This window comes from Cololabis saira, chromosome 20 (assembly GCF_033807715.1).
Source record: "Cololabis saira isolate AMF1-May2022 chromosome 20, fColSai1.1, whole genome shotgun sequence".
Taxonomy (NCBI): domain Eukaryota; kingdom Metazoa; phylum Chordata; class Actinopteri; order Beloniformes; family Belonidae; genus Cololabis; species Cololabis saira.
Genome location: NC_084606.1, coordinates 39974063 through 39993297, shown reverse-complemented (window position 1 = coordinate 39993297; position 19235 = coordinate 39974063). Strand labels below are relative to the sequence as shown.

The 19235-nt window shown below is 42.8% G+C and overlaps 1 protein-coding gene across 2 annotated transcripts in view; it reads left to right on the top strand.

Moving 5' to 3' along the window:
• lrch4 (leucine-rich repeats and calponin homology (CH) domain containing 4) overlaps positions 1-19235 on the top strand; it is a 96030-nt gene that overhangs the window by 36444 nt on the left and 40351 nt on the right. For both annotated transcript variants that reach the window (XM_061709691.1, XM_061709690.1), the window contains exons 2-4: positions 5803-5947; positions 13522-13651; positions 13730-13835. In XM_061709691.1, the coding sequence (XP_061565675.1) occupies positions 5803-5947; positions 13522-13651; positions 13730-13835 (381 nt within the window). The remainder of the gene's footprint in view (positions 1-5802; positions 5948-13521; positions 13652-13729; positions 13836-19235) is intronic.

Below are 19235 nucleotides of genomic sequence, written 5' to 3'. Positions count from 1 at the left end.
TCAGACGACTTGAACGATGACCTGTGACCTCGGACACGGATCCGTGGCCCATTAACGCCGTGAGATCCAGCAGTGACTGAAGGGAGCTCACTACCATGGTCGCCGGCCGAGCTGACATCCAGATTAGTAGCTGGCTCCAGACATTTTTTCAACTTTTTTTTTGATTAAAGTCTTTTTATTAGTTTTTTATCATTATACCAGGTTTGCTGGATGAAATATATTAAATCCTGATAAAATAAGTTTGTTAGTGCACAGCTCTGCTCATGTGTGCATGTGAATGAGTGTACGTTTGTGTGAACATGAAAGTACAATCTGCATTGAGGCTTCTCGCTTTAGGAATCCTGGTCTGTGATTGGACGCTACCTCGGCGTCACCGCTGCTCATTTGCATAAAGTTGAGATTTTTCAACTTCAAATTGATGCTCTGGACGCCTCCAACGCGTCACTCCTGATGCCTCTGATGCGTCTCGCAGTGCTCTCATAGAAAATGAATGTCAGCCGGACGCCTGTGATGCTTTCAGTGTGAGTCCAGGGTTAGGGTCACTCAATGGGCCAAATTTCAAATGCTTGCGCATTTTGCCACTCATAATTAATTGCGTTAATTTTCATAACGCGTTAATTAGCAGGGTAATTAATTAATCTAATTAACGCGCTAAACTGACAGCCCTACTTGGTTTGGTTGGGTCCCAGTAATCCTGCCCTGATGAAAGCGGCATCTGGCCCAGCCGGGCTAAAAGGAGCTGAAGCTCTGCAGGACCAACACCTGCATGGTGCATGTGCAGGTGAACATGCTGCACACAACAAGTTGTTATTTCTGCAGAAGGAATGAGTTCAAAATCATCCACCCATCCACTATAGTCTGCTTTCCTCCTATTCAGGGTCGTGGAAAGGTTTCTAACCTGGAGTACACTCGTGTTTGGCTCCAGATGGAGGAGATTATTTCCTTTTACTGGAGCACACACTTACGCACCGGCCCCCCACCCCCACCCATTGTTCCTACTCCCCTCCAGCCGCGGGATAGTCAGGATGGGGAGAAATGGGGCTGCAGAGAGACAAGAATACGCACAAGCAGGGACAGACTTCTGTGTCTCCTGGCCATGTTCATGAAGGACACGAGGAACTATCCTGCACGCTTGCATTAACACAGAATGTGAAGTAGTAACGCTTACGGCTTTATTGAACACATATTCAGATGAGTGTTATCCTGTTAGTGTGGCCACATTCAAACAAAGGAGATATAAAGGAATGAAGAGGTAATGTCTAATGGAATGAAGCCCCCAACGAGGAGGAACAAAGGAAGGAACTGCCTGGTCCGTCCCTGCTGCTCCCCACGGCCATCAATGAGCAGCCATTGGGCCGTCTGCTACCGCCACACCTCCGTCTCATCCTGCTCCCAGTGTGAACGGCAGGGGGTTAAACCTCCAGCCACGCTCACTTTCCTTTATCCCACATTACACAGAAAGTAATGAGTCGTCAACGGGGTTTTTACAGTCAAATGGCTCAAATTATTATGGGAAATTCTTGGTTACAGTATCCTCTCCTGGATAAGATAAGATCTCAAATACAACAAGGGGGTTAAGGTATTGAAATAAATAAATCTGTTGCCTTGAACACGTTTTGTGAAGTGTCTTAAGTGAAACCACGTGAGACCACGTGATAGAAATATTTAGGCTGCAAGGGACATATGTGTTCCCAAACAGTGGATCTGGTGGTAACGGGTGACGTATACGATCTTAAAACCGTTATGGATAAAAGGCAATAAATGGTGTCTCTTGTGGCAGCTCATGGTTCATAGGGTTCCTGCCCTGAAACATCAGAGAAGTTAAAGTGTAAGTTGTTCTTTGGTCGGGTTGGTATGTCTATATGAGGAGATGAAAGATTCAGTAAAAGTGAAGCAACAGCCAGGGATTTCCACACAGAGTAGAGGAATAATGAGTGTGTGCAACATTTGAGTCCACCTACAGAAGATTGGCAGGCCCTGCTGGATGGTCCACCCTGAAACTGAAGTGGAGGAGAATGGCCTACATACAGGTACTCTGGAAGCTGCCAGTAGCATCTATTTTTGTAAATGCTCACCCAGTTTGGTTAAGTGGATAAAAGAGGACCCTGCCAAGATGCTTGTTTCTGCACCGTGGGCTTGGAGTTGATGTTTCCTCTCGTATGTTTAGCCTGCTGGTTTGGGGAGTCAGGCAAGGCAAGTTCATCTGTACAGCACATTTCAGCAACAGTGCAATTCAAGTTGCTTTACACAATAAATATGTGAAGAGTGAATATGGGGAAAAAAAGTTACAGCAGCAGAATAAAGAAGAATAAGACTTAGGCCCTGTCCCAATACACCCACTACCACTACTTTTCATCCCTACCCCTAAATTTTGCGCGTTCCCGTGAGGGTAGTGGTGTCCCAATTCCTCTTTTCACCTAGTGGTAGTGGCTTAAACGAGAGGTAGTGGCTATGAATCTGGCCCTTCAGAGCGAGTGTTTTCAGATGCACCCTAGCTGACCGAGGGCCAGAAAAATTTCCCAGAATGCTTTTCGTCGTCATTTTTACGGACTGAATCAAAAAAAAAAAACATTATCTTATTTTTTAGTGAATAAAAGAAATATTTTGAATTAGTTTCTGCATAAAAATGCGTTTTGATTACATTTCTAGCGAGAAATATATATTTTACTTTCATAATATTCACTCAGTGAATGTACATAATCACTTGTTTGCCCGTTGTTGCGAAGTCTTTTTCAAACCTCGCCAGAATAAAGGCTGGTTTATGGGTCCGCGTTACACCAACGCAGAGCCTACGGCGTAGGTTACGCGTTGGTGTTACACGGCGACGCGCGCCGTACGCCGTACCCTACGCTGTACCCTACGCCGTACCCTACGCCGTACCCTACGCCGTACCCTAAGCCGTACCTTAAGCCGTACCCTACGCCGTACCCTACGCCGTACCCTACGCCGTACCCTAAGCCGTACCTTAAGCCGTACCCTACGCCGTACCCTACGGCGTAGGCTCTGCGTCGATTTAACGCAGAACCATAAATCAGCTCCGGAGCCGGCAGGTAGTTTTGATCCCGAAATTTTCGGAGCAAATTTCTTAACAGGCGTAGCTACAACTGTTAGATTTCATCTATTAAACATTTATCTTCCTAAATGATTTATTTCAGCCAGCGGTAATTCTCCACAGAGCTGCAGGTTTCTCCCCGGGACGACGGTGCAGGTTGACCTGGCCGTGAGCTGCTGCTGCTCCGACCCGGCGGCTCTTCTCCGTAAACATCGGATCAAATTTCTTAACAGGCGTTATTTGGATAAACTGAGCCCAGGTTGGGGATCTTAACGGTTACTTTTACGCCTGAAAAATATTAAAACTTAAAAAGTGGCATATTAACAGCGCAGCAGCGGAAATTAAAACAGCTTTTAGCTCTCAGCTTCCTGATATGGTGTGACGTTTGTGCAAACGTAACTACGCAGTCGCTTACGTACCCGAATGTAAACCACGCAGGGACGTAGCAAGCTAAATTTAGGAGTGGTGCTGAAAAGTAGGAGTAGTGGGAGTATTGGGACAGGGCCCTGGGAAGATTACAAGGGCCCTAAAATCTGTGGCTTCTTTTTTAGGGGTAGTGGTAGAAAGTAGGGGGTGTATTGGGATTGGCCCTTAAACTATGGTTACAGTTTAGTACTAACATTAACATTGTTTAAAATTAAATTCAGAATAGGAAACAATTCATCAAAGGCAGTTTTAATGTTGATTTAGAGTAACTGAGGGTTTCTGGAAGTTTGTTCCAGATCCGTGGAGCATAGAAGCTGAATGATGCTTCTCCATGTTTGGTTCTGGGGACACAGAGCAGACCTGAACCAAAAGACCTGAGAGGTCTGGATAGTTGCTATGGCAACAATAAGTCTGATGTATTTTGGTCCTAAAACATTAAGTGATTTTATAAACAGAAATATTTTAAAGTCTATTCTCTCAGGAACAGAGAGCCAGTGTAAAACACAGCTTGTATCCAACAGCAATAACCACTCTTAACAAAAACAAGAGCTAATGTTCAATAACAAAACAAGATTGTATGCTTATGAAGGTTCTTGTGGGGTCCGTGTGTTAGTGTGTGTGTGGAAGGGTGAATGTGTCTAGATATATATATATATATATATATATATATATTTATTTTATTTGTTTATATTTTATATTACATTTTATTGGATTATTTTTCAGATATTTTATTTGTCGTCTGTGGACGAGTGTTTTTTGGATCCTGCTGAGACATTGGTCCTCTGAACCTGGAGATGTTCTTCAGGTGGTAGAAGGCCGACTTTGTAATTGTCTTAATGTCTCTGAACGTCCAGGTCTGAGTCCGTGACTCAGACCTGGACGTTAGCTGTAACACTGGTAGCTGTAACACTTAAAGCTGTATGTTTACTCTTAAACGCTCTTCTTTTGGTCCAAAAACAACTCTAGTTTTGCTTGAAGAACATTATGTCACATCCCCTCACTGATTTGTTCCATGCATCTACTCAACACTCGTATGGGCTCATTGTCACCTGGTCACATTGTAATGTAAAGTTTTGTGTCATCTGCATAGTTATGGTAACTTATCTTGTTATTTGAACCATAATAATGAGGGGGGAGGGGGGTCCTAGGATGGAACCTTGGGGAACCCCACCTGTAATTTTTGTTGATTAGTTGTTACCTATTGACACAAAGTAGTACCTGTCAATTAAGTAATAGCGCTTTTCCACTGGCACCTACTCTACTCATCTCAACTCAGCCTGGTTTTTTTCCACAATAATTCAGCACCTGGAGCAGAAGTAGGAGGTTGGAGTGAAGCTGCTGTGACATATTTGATTGTGTGATCTAAACGGAGAAGACAACAACACTAAAGATGTAGAACCTGGAGGAGATGATAGATGTGCTGCTGGGTCTGTGGCTTGTGTTTGATAAAGTTAAAAATGAGAGAGAAACTTCAAGCGGCGACTCTTTTTTTGTTAGTTTGTCTCGGTGCTGCTGAAAAGTCAGCTGGAGCCGTGAGCAGCTATGAAGAGACAGATCTCCTGGTAGATCTGGTCGTTCCTTATCGCCCATCTAGATCCCTTTTTAATTCTCTCCTCAGCACCAGGTTTATGAACATCTGCACCTCAGAGTTGGATCACCAAACAGACTTTTGCTGCCGTTGATGGTTGAATAAAATGAACAAGAATCCGTCAGTCTCTTTCTCTGATTTCCTCTTCCTGACTCAGACGTCTGACTCCAACCCCCCGACCAATCGGTGGCCTGTAGTGTGATGATGTCAGATACAGCCGACTCAGCAGCTTAGAACCTCGGCAGAATAGTTACAGAAAAGTATCTACTCGGCACATTAGACACCTAGTGGGAAAGAACCAAGTCGAGTCGGGTTGAGTAGGTACTGGTGGAAAAGCACCATAAGACTCAGACTGTGCCAGAAAGTCCGACCCAGTTCTCCAGTCACTCTAGTATAGATATACTGTGGTCAACGCTGAGGTCCAGTAGTACCAGCTCTGTGGGTCCACAGTCCGTATTTATGTGGATTGAACACCTTGACAAGGGCAGTCTCTCGGTTGGTCAGAGTTAAGAAGGTGAAACAGCTTTTTCAATAACCTTACTGATGAGATGGCTCTATAATTCTGCATTAGCAACTTGTCCAGATTGAAGACTGCTGTCTTCAAGGTCTGGGGGACAACGCCTGACAAAAGGCTATCTGAATGGGATCAGAGGCCATTACAGGATTGTTGAAGGAAGCTGTGGGTAAAAAAGATGTAAGTATCGTTAGTCTAACGCCATCATTGTCTGTGTTTCAGATCTGTCCAAGAACCGGCTGTGTGAGCTTCCAGACGAGCTCTGTCAGTTCATTTCTCTGGAGACGCTGAGCCTGTACCACAATGGGATGAGATCGCTGTCCTCCAGCCTTGGCAACCTGCAGGCTCTCACTTACCTCAACCTCAGGTAACGCACCGCACCTCGCCACGCCTTAAAGGACCCCATGAAGAGCTACTGTAGTAAAAAGATTCATATCTTTTGTTATATGCTAAAGTCTAACTTCGAAAAGTTTCTAACTCTGCTGATCTGTGCTAACTTTGGCCTTGAAAGACGCTGTGTAGCGACATGAAAGCTGGCTGTGTATCTCTCTCTCTCTGTGTGTGTGTCTCTCTCCATCTGTACCTCTCTTGTAGTAGAAAAAGATTAACAGTTTTATATAATCATTGTTGTTTCTTAAAGCTTTGGTGACCGTAAAGAATCTCTGCAACTCTGCTCAATGCAAAGGAATGTTGTCTGCTGTAAAAACCTGCCTGTCTTGGGCTCAGATTGGAAGAGAGCACACGCGGCCTCCTGAGAGAAGCTCCGCTCTCAGTGTGCAAATTATCTCCCCTTTTTCTGGGTATAGAGGACGTCATTTCTCAGAACAGGTGTCTAGAGATAGCCCTTGTTTGAGCAATTTACACCAAAATTTGTAATAATAAGTGTCACTCGGGGAATCCTCCCCTTGAGTGCACAAAGGAAAGACACAAAATTCTGGGAGACGACACCTGTTGTTGAAAAAAGGTGCAGGGGAGGGTGGTTAAAGTTTAAAAAAATGAAAGGTTGTTTCTTGTTCCTCCGATAAAATATACGTGAGGGAAACAATGGAGTATTATGGGTTGTAATCATAAAACTGAGGGGTGTGGCCCCCAGGCCCTTTGATAGTATATAAGGAGGAGGACTCGGTGAAAGATTTTAGAGTTGTCCATTCGAATGGTTAATTCTCCTGTGGTTGGTACTGATTGTTTTTATGCAATAAAAACCTCTGCAGTATTTGAACGGAACACCAGACGGATCTGACTCTTGGCATTATTTTTCTTCAGTCCAATTGGAAACGGTGATACTTATAGAAACTTAGTTTATGTAGGGGGACCAGGATTTTCCACTACACTACTAAAGGCTGGATTATGGTTCTGCAACAAATCCACGCTGAGCCTACGCCGCAGGTTGCGCCGCGTCGCGCGCACCACGTCGCACGCCACACCGTGCCTGACACACCTCCCACAAATTGTTAGCAGACAGAGAGGGCTGTGATTGGTTCGCTTGGTAGCAACGCATTTCCGGTTCGTGAAACAGTCGTGAACTTTCAGCGCTCTTTTCCTCGTGTATGTGTGATTTATTTAGTTTTGTTTTTTTTTCACAATAGTTGTCCTTATCTCTTTGATTCACTGTGACCGGAAAAGTCAGATAAACCATTCAGGAAAAGATCGCACCCCCCTAGCGGTCGCGGGGGGTATTGCAACGTGGCAAAATGGAGTGACACAGAAGTCCAAAGGTTTCACGACGGCGTCACTGCAGCGGCGTGTGCTTTGCGTTGGTGTAGCGCAGAACCATAATCCAGCCTTTAGTCCTCAGCACTGATGGTTTAGAAATAAAGAATCTCACGTTGTTTGACAATGCATGTAAATTACATTTGTACGCCTTTATGCCGTTGATCAGTCTGTAAAGATTAAAATGTATATATTCTCCAAAAGTCCGTCCCCAGACGCAGTGAAGTCTGTCCAGCCCTCAGCATTGAGTTGATCTGATTTAGCGCTGAGCCAGCTAACGTGGAAACGCATTAAAATGGTCATCAGTAAAGCCTTTAGCAGCACAGCTGACTTATTTACGCTGGTATCACCAACCAAGCTTAACTGAGTGAAGCTGGACTGATGGCTGTAGATCATGTAGAAAGATATGTTGCTGTACATTCAAGTTCCCTTTTATAGGTTAATCTGCAGTTTTGCACGTTTCCACCCAACTACAGAAAGATCTTTGCAGCTTAAATGGAAAACACTATGTGTATCAGGTATTTTACAATCAGGTAATCAGGTATAAGGTAAACTGATGCATTTTGCCAGTGAGTTTGTATCAGACCTTGAGTTTCCGGAGCAACCAACCCTGCTCAGTCAGCCCCGTCAAGCTTTAAGAGTTCAGTCTTGTGATCTCATCTAACCTGTCTGATGGCACTTTTCCACCAGCACCTACTCGGCTCTACTCATCTCAGCCTGGGGCCGGATTCACCAATATGTTCTTAAGAACGATCTTAAGAAATGTCTTCAGATCTAAAATTAAGAAGTTCATAAGAAAGTTCTTAAGTGCAATTCCTCAATATTTTCTTAAGAACCGTCTTAAGAACTGTCATTTCTTAGGAATTTCTTAGATAGATAGATAGATAGATTTACTTTATTAATCCCGAAGGAAATTTAAGAGTGGTCAACTGCTCACAGAATCAGTCACACACACAACTAGTATAATAAAACAAGTTAATAAATATCTAAAATAATCTTATTTTTCCTACTTAAAGCAGCACAACGTAACTTTCAGCTTTTCTGAGTTTGGCGGCATCTTTTGGACAAAAGCGGTAGTGTTTTACCAGAAAGAACACTACGTTTCCCATGAGCACCAGCGCGTACTGCCGGAAAGATCCTGTCCCGTCGCTGCATTTGTTTTGATGAGAGGAGACGGGACACTTTTCTGTTTCACCAAGTGAACAGACAGAACGCAAAAAAAAAGATGTTAAACTGCTGGAAAGGAACTGGAATTTACCGGGATACCTTAAACAAGGAAGCCAGGGAGCGGTATATGGAGAAAATAATGATTATTAATTATTATTAATTATAATAATAATTAATCCCTACTGAAGAGCCATGTGTTTCAATAAATTTGTATAATAGTACAACATACAGTACATGTTTTGTATCCCTCTTACTTCTCTTTTCTTTTTTTTGACTGCTATATTATGTTGAAGAGGCTCCGAGGCGTGAGCAATATTTTTGTTTTCCTCGTGAGATTATTTTTTTCCTCTGCAGCTACAAATAAGAGTTAATATTTTTTCCTCAACAAACTAGTTTTATCTGAAGATTGGGGTTAATTGCACCGCAGAGAGCTGGCCAGCAACTGCGTTTAGCTGGAGAAGTAGGGAATAAAACCCGTGTTTTGATCCGACCCGGTCTGCGTGAGTGTTTGTGGTTTAAGGCTGATTATGGTTCTGCGTTAGGGCTGGGCGATATATCGAGATTTTAATATATATCGATATATTTTCAAACGCGATATGGTACGAGACAATATCGTTTATCGATTTATTACATTTTTTTTTTTTTTTTTTTTTTTTTTTTTTTACGATTTTGATATAGCTTATTTTGTGACAAATTGACTTGAATGTTTTATTTGAGATTTGCACAAATGTTTTGTTATTTGCACAACTGTCAACCTCAGTGGAAAAGTCTGCCTGTTACTGTCTACATTGTATTAATTGCACAGTGTATTTTAATTTAATTGTTATGCAGGAAAGGGATATTTATTTTATTTTATTCAAAAAGCATTTTTATTCTATATATGCAGGCCGTTTATTTTCGTTTCATTTGTTTTATACATTTTGATATTGTGCAGACCTCTGTTAATAAAGGAACCTGTGTGACATTTGGCACGAGGCTTTGTATTAAAACTGACTGTTTTTTTAATGGTTTGCCTCAGAAAAAAATGAAGCTAACAGAGATGCTAACAGAGATGCTAACAGAGATGCTATGCTATAATGCTTTGGGGGAAACCCCAATTAAGGCACAGAAAAAATATCGAGATATATATCGAGTATCGCCATTCAGCTAGAAAATATCGAGATATGACTTTTGGTCCATATCGCCCAGCCCTATTCTGCGTTAAATCGACGCAGAGCCTACGGCGTAGGGTACGCGGCGACACGCACCGTACGTTGCGTGTCGCCACGTACCCTACGCCGTAGGTCTGCGTCGATTTAACGCAGAACCATAATTCAGGCTTTACTGTGTGGAAGCCGGTGTTTGGTCGTTACAGCCGCGATCCAAAGCGAGCCGACGACTCTTTCACTCTTTTACTTTGTTATATCAGATACTTGGCCTGCGTGGTTCTGCCTCCGAGCAGGAAACCGTTGAAAAGTTGAACCATTAGGATCTTTTCCCCACGTCTGTTGTGTGGAGCTGCGGCAGCCACAACGCAGCAACAGGTTCTGAGGAGCTCTGAGCTCCACGCCCCGCCCATTTTCGTCTCGACTGCGAATCGGGAAGGAGGGGGAAGTGACGTATGCCGTAAAGCAGTCAAAGTCGTAACGATTTGTAGTTTTTTAGTGTGGCAGGGTTCCTACCATGCTCCTCAAAGTTACATAGTGCCAGTGAAGGTGATACAGACTCCCTCAGACCATGACAGAGGTGTCATTAAACCTGTTGGAAGTTGATGTACCATCACAATGACTCTGGAAATATGATATTAAGGTGGATATATATATATCCACCTTATATATATATATATATATATATATATATATATATGTATGTGTATATATATATATATGTATATATATATATGTGTATATATATGTATATATATATATATATATGTATATATATATGTATATATATATATATATATATATATATATATATATATATATATATATAACTAACTACATATATATATGTATATATATATATATATACATATATATATATATATATATATATGTATATACTATATATAACCAAACTACCTGTATATATATATATATATGTATATATATATATATATATATATATATATATATATATATATATATATATATATATATATATATATATATATATATATATATATATATACAGGTAGTTTGGTCTTAACCGTCAGTCACTCACTAAAAATGGAGAAGGAGAAAAAGGAGAAAAAGAGATGCAGGAACTTTTCAAGGTTCTGGTGGATGAGATTAATGTGCAAAAAAAAATACTATTGGGGAAAATTAATAATAATTAACTACCACGCTAACTAACATGCTAACAAACAGTTAACAGGCTCTTTGTCTAATTAATTACAAAGTATATCCTTAAACTATGACCTACTACTACTTGAAGGGTAGGCATTTATAAGCTCAGAGCTTCAGCCTACTCCTTTTCGATCCAAATGATTACACGACATGTTATGAATGAGTGTACCATACTGAGCACATGATCGAAATAAAAAAATAAATAAAAAATGCTAGTCTGAACTTGTCTAAAATGTGTTGAAAAAGGTGATATTAGAGTCTTATTATTATTATTATTATTATTATTATTATTATTACCTTTTCACAGAATACATTTTAAGACAGGTCAAGGTTGTCTTAAAGTTAAGAAAAAAGTCAGGAACAAATTTGAGAACTTTTATTTCAAGAATAAATGGTATTCTTAAGAAAAGTTTTTTCTTAAGAAGAAACTTAAGAAAGTTGAGAAAATACTTAGAACTTTTTTGGAGAATATGACTTCTTCTCTTTTTTTCTTCTTAAGACTGAACTTGACTGAAAAAAGTGACACTTAAGAAGGTTTTTTTTTTTTTTTACCCTTGTCTGCACACATATTAATGATTGATACCATGACGGTAGAAACCAAAAGTATATATATGTGCATTATTACTATATTTAATATATATACATATATATACGCATACATATGCGTACACATACATAAATATACACATACAAACCCAGTGATTTTATTTTTTTTTTTTTTTTTTTTGGGGGGGGGGGGTGACGACATCCACTCCCAAAACTCAAGTAAGCAGGAACACACGGAAACACACGTCAAGCACTGGAAATCTGCAACAAAAAACCACAAACAAAGCACGAAACCGGCACGGAGCCAACCAAAACAATAACAGCAATCGACCTAAATCTTGAGATCTGATCGCAGTCTCAGCTAAGCTATCGCTACCGCTACCTAAACCCAAAAACTAGAGAGCCAGCATGCAGGTGAACAAGCCAGTGTGTGTGTGTGTGTGTGTGTGTGTGTGTGTGTGTGTGTGTGTGTGTGTGTGTGTGTGTGTGTGTGTGTGTGTGTGTGTGTGTGTGTGTGTGTGTGTGTGTGTGTGTGTGTGTGTGTGTGTGTGTGTGTGTGTGTGTGTGTGTGTGTGTGTGTGTGTGTGTGTGTGTGTGTGTGTGTGTGTGTGTGTGTGATAAACCAAACAAAGCTCCACCTGAAGTGTATCTATAGTGGGGGAGGGGGGGGAGCAACCCCGCCACCCGCGAGACCAGAGGCCGACACGGAAGAGCCCGGAACCCAGGCCACCGGCAACCCCACAGAGGGGAGAAGTAGGAGGGAGGCAACCCACCGCCTGCGAGGCCCCCCCCCCCCGGCGGCGGCCGAGGGGGCCCGCGGCGGCGGACTGCGACCCAGGCAATCCCCGGCCACCCGGTCCGGGCCGGACACGCGGCCAGGAGGCCCTCACCCTTCAGGCCAACGACCCCCACCCGGCAGGGGCCCAGCCTGCCCGGAGAGACAGAGCCGCCCCGGCCGCCGACGCGGGCAGGCGCACCCGCCCCCCACGAAAGTGGCCCTCCAAGACCAGAGGGGCGCCCCGCCGCAGAGGCAGCGGGGGGGACCGGAGACGGGCCCGGAGAGAGGGAACCCCCCAACAAGGCGACACCCGTGCAGGCCCGACAACGGAGGGCCCCAGACCCAGGCATCCCATTCATTCATCCATTCAACTATCCGATATCTATACTAATAATAATATGATATACTATACATAATAATAATAATAATAATAATAATTAATAATAACCATCTTTGTATAATATAATATTGATAAATTATTAAGTTTTGATGTCCTGCCAATGGAGGCCCAAATCCTCCATGGCAGGACCCTTCCATACCGCATTCTCACCGACACAGACACACAATCACGCACCGTTTCCCCCTCCCCGGGGGGGTCCAGCACCGCCAGAAGGCACCCCAGGCTGCACGGCGAGCCCCGCCAGGCCCGGGTATCCCGACCCACCTATCCCAGGCCGGTGAGGGAACGCGGGTGATGTGGGACCCCCTCCCGCCCCTGGTGTTGAGTGCATGTGATTAATGCCATAAAAACAGGGAGGGGGAGGGCCAGGTATCGAGCCCCCCCCCCCTCCGGAACTACGTGTCCTTGTCAAATGTATTTATTAAGTGTAGAATGTGCAGTGTCTATTTTGCTGTTAAAACCGTGAGGCGGGGAGTGCCGGGCCACGCGGGACAGTGCCCGCGTGGCCCGATTTCTTTTCTTAATGTTTTGTGAATCCGACCCCTGGTTGTTCCTTATCACCTGTCTAGATCCCTTTTTAATTCTCTCCTCATCACGAGGTTTATGAACATCTGCACCGTATAACCGTTTGTGAATCAGGTTATATTTGTGTGTGCATCAAAAATACATTTGTGTATCTTGTCCTACGCACGTGTGAATTGTTCTGTGCATTTGCAAATCTGTGCATTTGTGGATCTTGTCCTGTGCATTTGTGGATGGGTGTGTGCATTTGTTACTTATTAGACTGTTTTAGCTCCATATTGTTTAGTCCGACCAGGAAGAAGAGAAATCTTTTCCAGACCTCCATATACCCAGAGATGCTTGGGACACTTCCCACCCCTCCACGCCGTCGTCTCTTGTTATTGTGACACTTGAGGCAGCGCCGCTGCCTTTCGCAACCACCTGATATCCCAGCTGGTGTGAAAGATCCTCTCCCACTCCTGAAACATCTGTTTCTGTTCTCTCCACAGCCGGAACCTTCTCTCCGGGTTACCCCCGTCGGTGTTCCAGCTGCCCCTCCTGCGCGTGCTGATCGTCAGCAACAACAAGCTGTCCTCCCTGCCGTCCTCCGTCTACTCCCTCACACACCTCCGGCAGCTGGTAGGACACACAAACGCCGCTCTGCTCCTGCACAGTTGTTGCATAAGTGCTGACTGACACAGCTCATGCTCCTCCCAGGACGTGAGCTGCAACGAGCTACAGAGGCTGCCGGCCGAGCTCGGCCAGCTGGAGTGTCTGAGGGACCTGAACCTGAGGAGGAACCAGCTCACCTGCCTGCCTGAAGGTACACGCTCTTCATCTTTATTATTTTATATTTTATATTTATTTATATTTTATTTATAATATATTATTATTTTTTATTTTATTTATTATTGAGCATTAATAGCATATGGATACAGACACAAAAGGATTACAATGCTCATTTTTATATTTTAACACCCCTGCCCTCCCATGCCCTGAACAGGTTGGACACCTAACCAACACAATTGGAAAATTTTATGAAAATAAAAAACATAGACCAATGATGAATAGAGCAGTTTAACATGCACATATGCATATACAGGACTGTCTCAGAAAATTAGAATATTGTGATTTTCATTAATGCAATTACAAAAACAAAAATGTCATACATTATGGATTCATTACAAATCAACTGAAATATTGCAAGCCTTTTATTATTTTAATATTGCTGATCATGGTTTACAGCTTAAGAAAACTCAAATATCCTATCTAAAAAAATTAGAATATTCTGGGAATCTTAATCTTAAACTGTAAACCATAATCATCAATATTCAAATAATAAAAGGCTTGCAATATTTCAGTTGATTTGTAATGAATCCAGAATGTATGACATTTTTGTTTTTTTAATTGCATTACAGAAAATAAAGAACTTTATCACAATATTCTAATTTACTGAGACAGTCCTGTATACATACACAAAATACACAACACAAAAGGAAAATATGGCCTATCAACATTGAAGCTGTGCACTAAACAAAACACAATTCACATGGATGAAGTCACATCTCAAATACCAGTGTAAAGTGGCTGCTCTGTGGCAGCTAATGGCGGTTTTCCACTAGTACCAGCGCGATTCGACTGGCCCAGGTTTCCAGCTTCTCCACTAGGGGTCTAACGTGCCGAGTAGATACTTTTCTGTAACTATTCTGCCGAGGTTCTAAGCGGCTGAGTCGGCTGTATCTGACATCATCACACTACAGGCCACCGATTGGTCGGGGGGTTGGAGTCAGGCGTCTGAGTCAGGAGGAGGAAATCAGAGAAAGAGACTGACAGATTCTGGTTCATTTTATTCAACCAGCAACGGCAGCAAAAGTCTGTTTGGTGATCCAACTCTGAGGTGCAGATGTTCATAAACCTGGTGCTGAGGAGATAATTAAAAAGGGATCTAGACGGAGATAAGGAACGACCAGATCTACCAGGAGCTCTGTCTCTTCATAGCTGCTCACGGCTCCAGCTGACTTTTCAGCAGCGCTGAGACAAACTAACAAAAAAAAAAGAGTCGCCACTTGAAGCTTCTCTCTCTCTCATTTTTAACTTGATGTTGAACACAAGCCACAGACCCAGCAGCACATCTATCATCTCCTCCAGGTTCTACATCTTTAGTGTTGTTGTCTTCTTCATTTAGATACACAATCAAATACGTCACAACAGCTTCACTCCAACCTCCTACTTCTGATCTGGGTATTGAAAAGAAACGAGTGCGAGTGGGTTGGAGTTGCGCTGAGTAGGTACTAGTGGAAAAGCGCCATAAGTGGGCACAACTCTAAACTCACTGATATACAGTAACACCGGATCCCAGACAGAGAAAAATGTGTCCCTGGACCACCTGAGAGAATATAAAGATACTTTGGATTGGATTTTTTGACTTCGAATACAATAATAATCTTCTTTTTCAAGCAGCGTTGTAAATGTTGTTATATTTTTATAGCTTTTGTTTAATGTTGTATGTCTAATACCTGTAGTACCGAATATGGCCATAGCAGCATCGGGTTGAAAATCAATATTCAGAGCTTCTTCTGACAATGTTTTAAAGATGGAGGGCCAATAATTTACCAGGGCAGGACACGACCAAAACATATCACGCTCTTGATCTTTGACCTCTGACCTCAATCTCAGCTGCTCTCATGGGGGGACGTCCATGCAAACCTGCCGTTGCCTTGTTCCTGTGAGATATTGATGGTTTACGGTTGGGGGATCCAGTAGAGGAACATCTCAGAGCGGGTCGGGGGGTGGGGCATATGATCGGGGGGCGGGGCATATGACCGGGGGCGGGGCATATGACCGGGCCCTTTGCAGCTGCTGAGTCCCTATTATCATCGCTACAGCCGAGAGACAGGGAAGGAAATAAGCTAGGCGGCCGGGCTACTATAGCAACAATTTACCACCAACTCGCATGTTCTTGCTGCTAGTGTGTGTCTGTAATTGTTCTAACTGAAGCTACCTGTAAACCTGCTCCCTGACCATGATGCAGCTTTTGGGCAGCCCGGGGATGAATCCCTGCTAACAACGTCAGGTTCATCTCCCACAGGAGGAGGATTAGGGCCAACAAAATATGTGTCTAGCTTGGACAATTTGGATTTTTCTTGGTCCTTTTTTTCTTTTTCTTTGCATTTTATCACTCCACTTTTGTGTTTCTAACTCCCGTTCATGTTTAGGCTGTAGGATTACTGCTCTGTTGACAAGTGATCGATGATGACGTATGACGTTGATAGACGGCTGTTGATGACGAACCATTTTACCCAAAATACATTTGGAAATTCACTTGCAATTTTTGTTTTAATGTTAACAGAGTGTGAAAATCTCAGCACAACATATTATACAATGCTTTATACCTAATATGAACCAAGTGGTGCCACAAAGAAGAAAATAATCTCCCGGGCGGGGCCCGCTGCTAAAATTAAATCCGATTTAAAATGAGTAAAAATTACCATCTAAACACCTAATTCCAAATGAAAATGGCCATTCCAAATTAAACTTAATTCTGAAGTAAGTGGCTGGTTTATTCTGATTTTAAATCAGAATAGAATAATTCCAGATCATGTATCCACTCATTCCTCTTTAAGTGAATTCCGGTCTTTCTTTCTGCTCGTTCCCTCGCCCGTCTGTCTCCATGATCTTATATTCCACGCTGGGCTGGTTTTCCAAACAAAGTTTCAAGATGGCAGCGCGCAGTAAACACTGGTCAAGAGCAGAGACCATTTATTTAAGAAATAGAAATAATTAAAAGAACCGATGGAAACAGGAAACATCAAAATTGTGAGCTTTTCAAAGTTGTAAGTTAGTTTTTCTTCCGGTAGTTTAACTTCCGGTCCCCCCCCTATCCAATCAGAACCTTCCCAACCCCCAGACCTGGAGAGGAATTGGATAAAGCCGATCAAACGTGTTTTCCATGTAAACCTCAATTCAGAATTACTATTTCCATGTAAACTCGAAGGAAAATAGTTTAATTCTGAATTATTTAATTCGGAATAATTAATTCCGAATTAAAAAACATCATGTAACCGTGGTCAGTGTGAGCCGGATGACGTGGCGACTGCAGGTTAAAAACCTCCTCCCCACGTTCAGCTTTGGGGTCATTGCAGCGGGAACCGACGCCTCTAGCTGTGGGGTGACGGTGCTAACCACCAGCAGCTGTGCTCTCGTCTCCTGCAGGAATAAACCTCCACACTCTAAAAGAAGAGCTCCTAACATGTAGTTTGAAACCTCCTTTAATTCTTCCTCCATGGATGGAAAGCAGCAGCTGCTGACTTGTTTCCTGTTTAGCGTCGGCTAATCTGCCGATCAATGAGTCCTGATCAGCAGCACCTCGTTCCCTCGTACGTCCCATCAAAGCAGAAAGGCTGGACTTGTTTAACCCCTCGTTCACACTGAAAGCGTCATGGGAGTCCCGACGCCAGCATCTCGCCGCTTGGTGCATTCACACTGAAAACATCAGTGCCTGCAGCGGGGCGGGGGTGGGCGTGGTTTCAAGCTGCGCTGCAGAACTGAAAGGAACAGTGGGAACAGCCTACACATCTTCAGTTTCCTATTTCACCATAGATCACACTTTGGGACGCCTTCTTTATATCTAAGCGTTATTTCCGCGTAGATAAGAGGGAGTTTGATGCTCCTTAACAAGTTTGGTCGGCGGATCAACATCAACCGTCAGAGCCCACTCCCGGTGAACCATGAATCCGCCTAGGCTGATTTATGGTTCCGCGTCACACCAACGCAGAACCTACGGCGTAGGGTACGCGGCGACGCACACCGCACCGCACCATAATTCAGGCGAAGCTGCAGTCTGTGCGGTGAACACTGACACACCGGGTCGGAGCGGATTTAGTCATGATGTTTAACCAGTGTTTTGTGATTAATAAGCACGGGTTTTAATAATGTTTTCGTTGGATCAATGTAGCAAATAAAATCGTTGGGACCATCCAGCTCCTCACCCATCAGATACATGTTTCACGTGATCAGTTCAGGGAAAAACGGCAGTCAAACCAGCAAAATGTCATTTTGTTGGATGAAATATATTAATTCCTGATAAAATAAGTTTGTTAGTGCACAGCTCTGCTCCTGTACGCGTGAATCAGTGTACGTTTGTGTGTACATGAAAGTACAATCTGCATTGAGAGTTCTCGCTTCGGGAATCCTGGTGTGGGATTGGACGACGCCTCGGCGTCGCCGCTGCTCATTTGCATAAAGTTCAGATTTTTCAACTTTCAAATTGACGCGCCGCGCCCGCCGCCCGACGCTCCTGCCGCTCCCGCCGCCCCCGCCGCCTCTCGACGCCCGTTTTTCATTGACAATGAATGGCAGCCAGACGCCTATGACGCCTGTGACGCTTTCAGTGTGAACGCAGGGTTACAAGTTCCACTTCTGCATTTTATTTAGGTCATTTAAAACACACATTTGAATACAACATTTGCTGGACTTCATTTGTACAAAATGTAAAGACTTGGTGAGGAGATTAATTTCTGTTCTGACAGTTGAAAACAACCTGTACTCAATTACTTCTGCTTGGTCTGTACTTTCAGATGTTGAAATGAGTAAAGTAGTGGTGGAGTGTTGAACCAAACCACTTAATGTCGATGATAAAGATAATGAAGAATCATCTGAATAGGCCTGTGTTGAAAAGATCGATTTTCCCATTCTAAAGCGATTCTCATATTAATTCCTAAAAATCGATTCATATGTCTAAAGATCGATATTTATTTATTTTTTCCTCATCATTACATTACAACTTTTTGTATTTTTTTGTTTATGGCAGAAAAAAGGAATGTTGGACACCAGAATAACTAGTGCCATATTTTTGCCCTTAAATATGTTTAAAGGTTTAACAGTTTAAGATTAAGATTCCCAGAATATTCTAATTTTTTGAGATAGGATATTTGAGTTTTCTTAAGCTGTAAGCCATGATCAGCAATATTAAAATAATAAAAGGCTTGCAATATTTCAGTTGATTTGTAATGAATCCAGAATGTATGACATTTTTGTTTTTGTAATTGCATTACAGAAAATAAAGAACTTTATCACAATATTCAAATTTTCTGAGACAGTCCTGTATACTGTCTTGGGGTTCAATTTTAAAAACCAAATCCTCAAAACTGTAAAACCGAAAAAATTAAACAATGTAGGAAAAAATAAAACTGATTTCATCCGTCTCTGTTTCCTCCCTGGATCT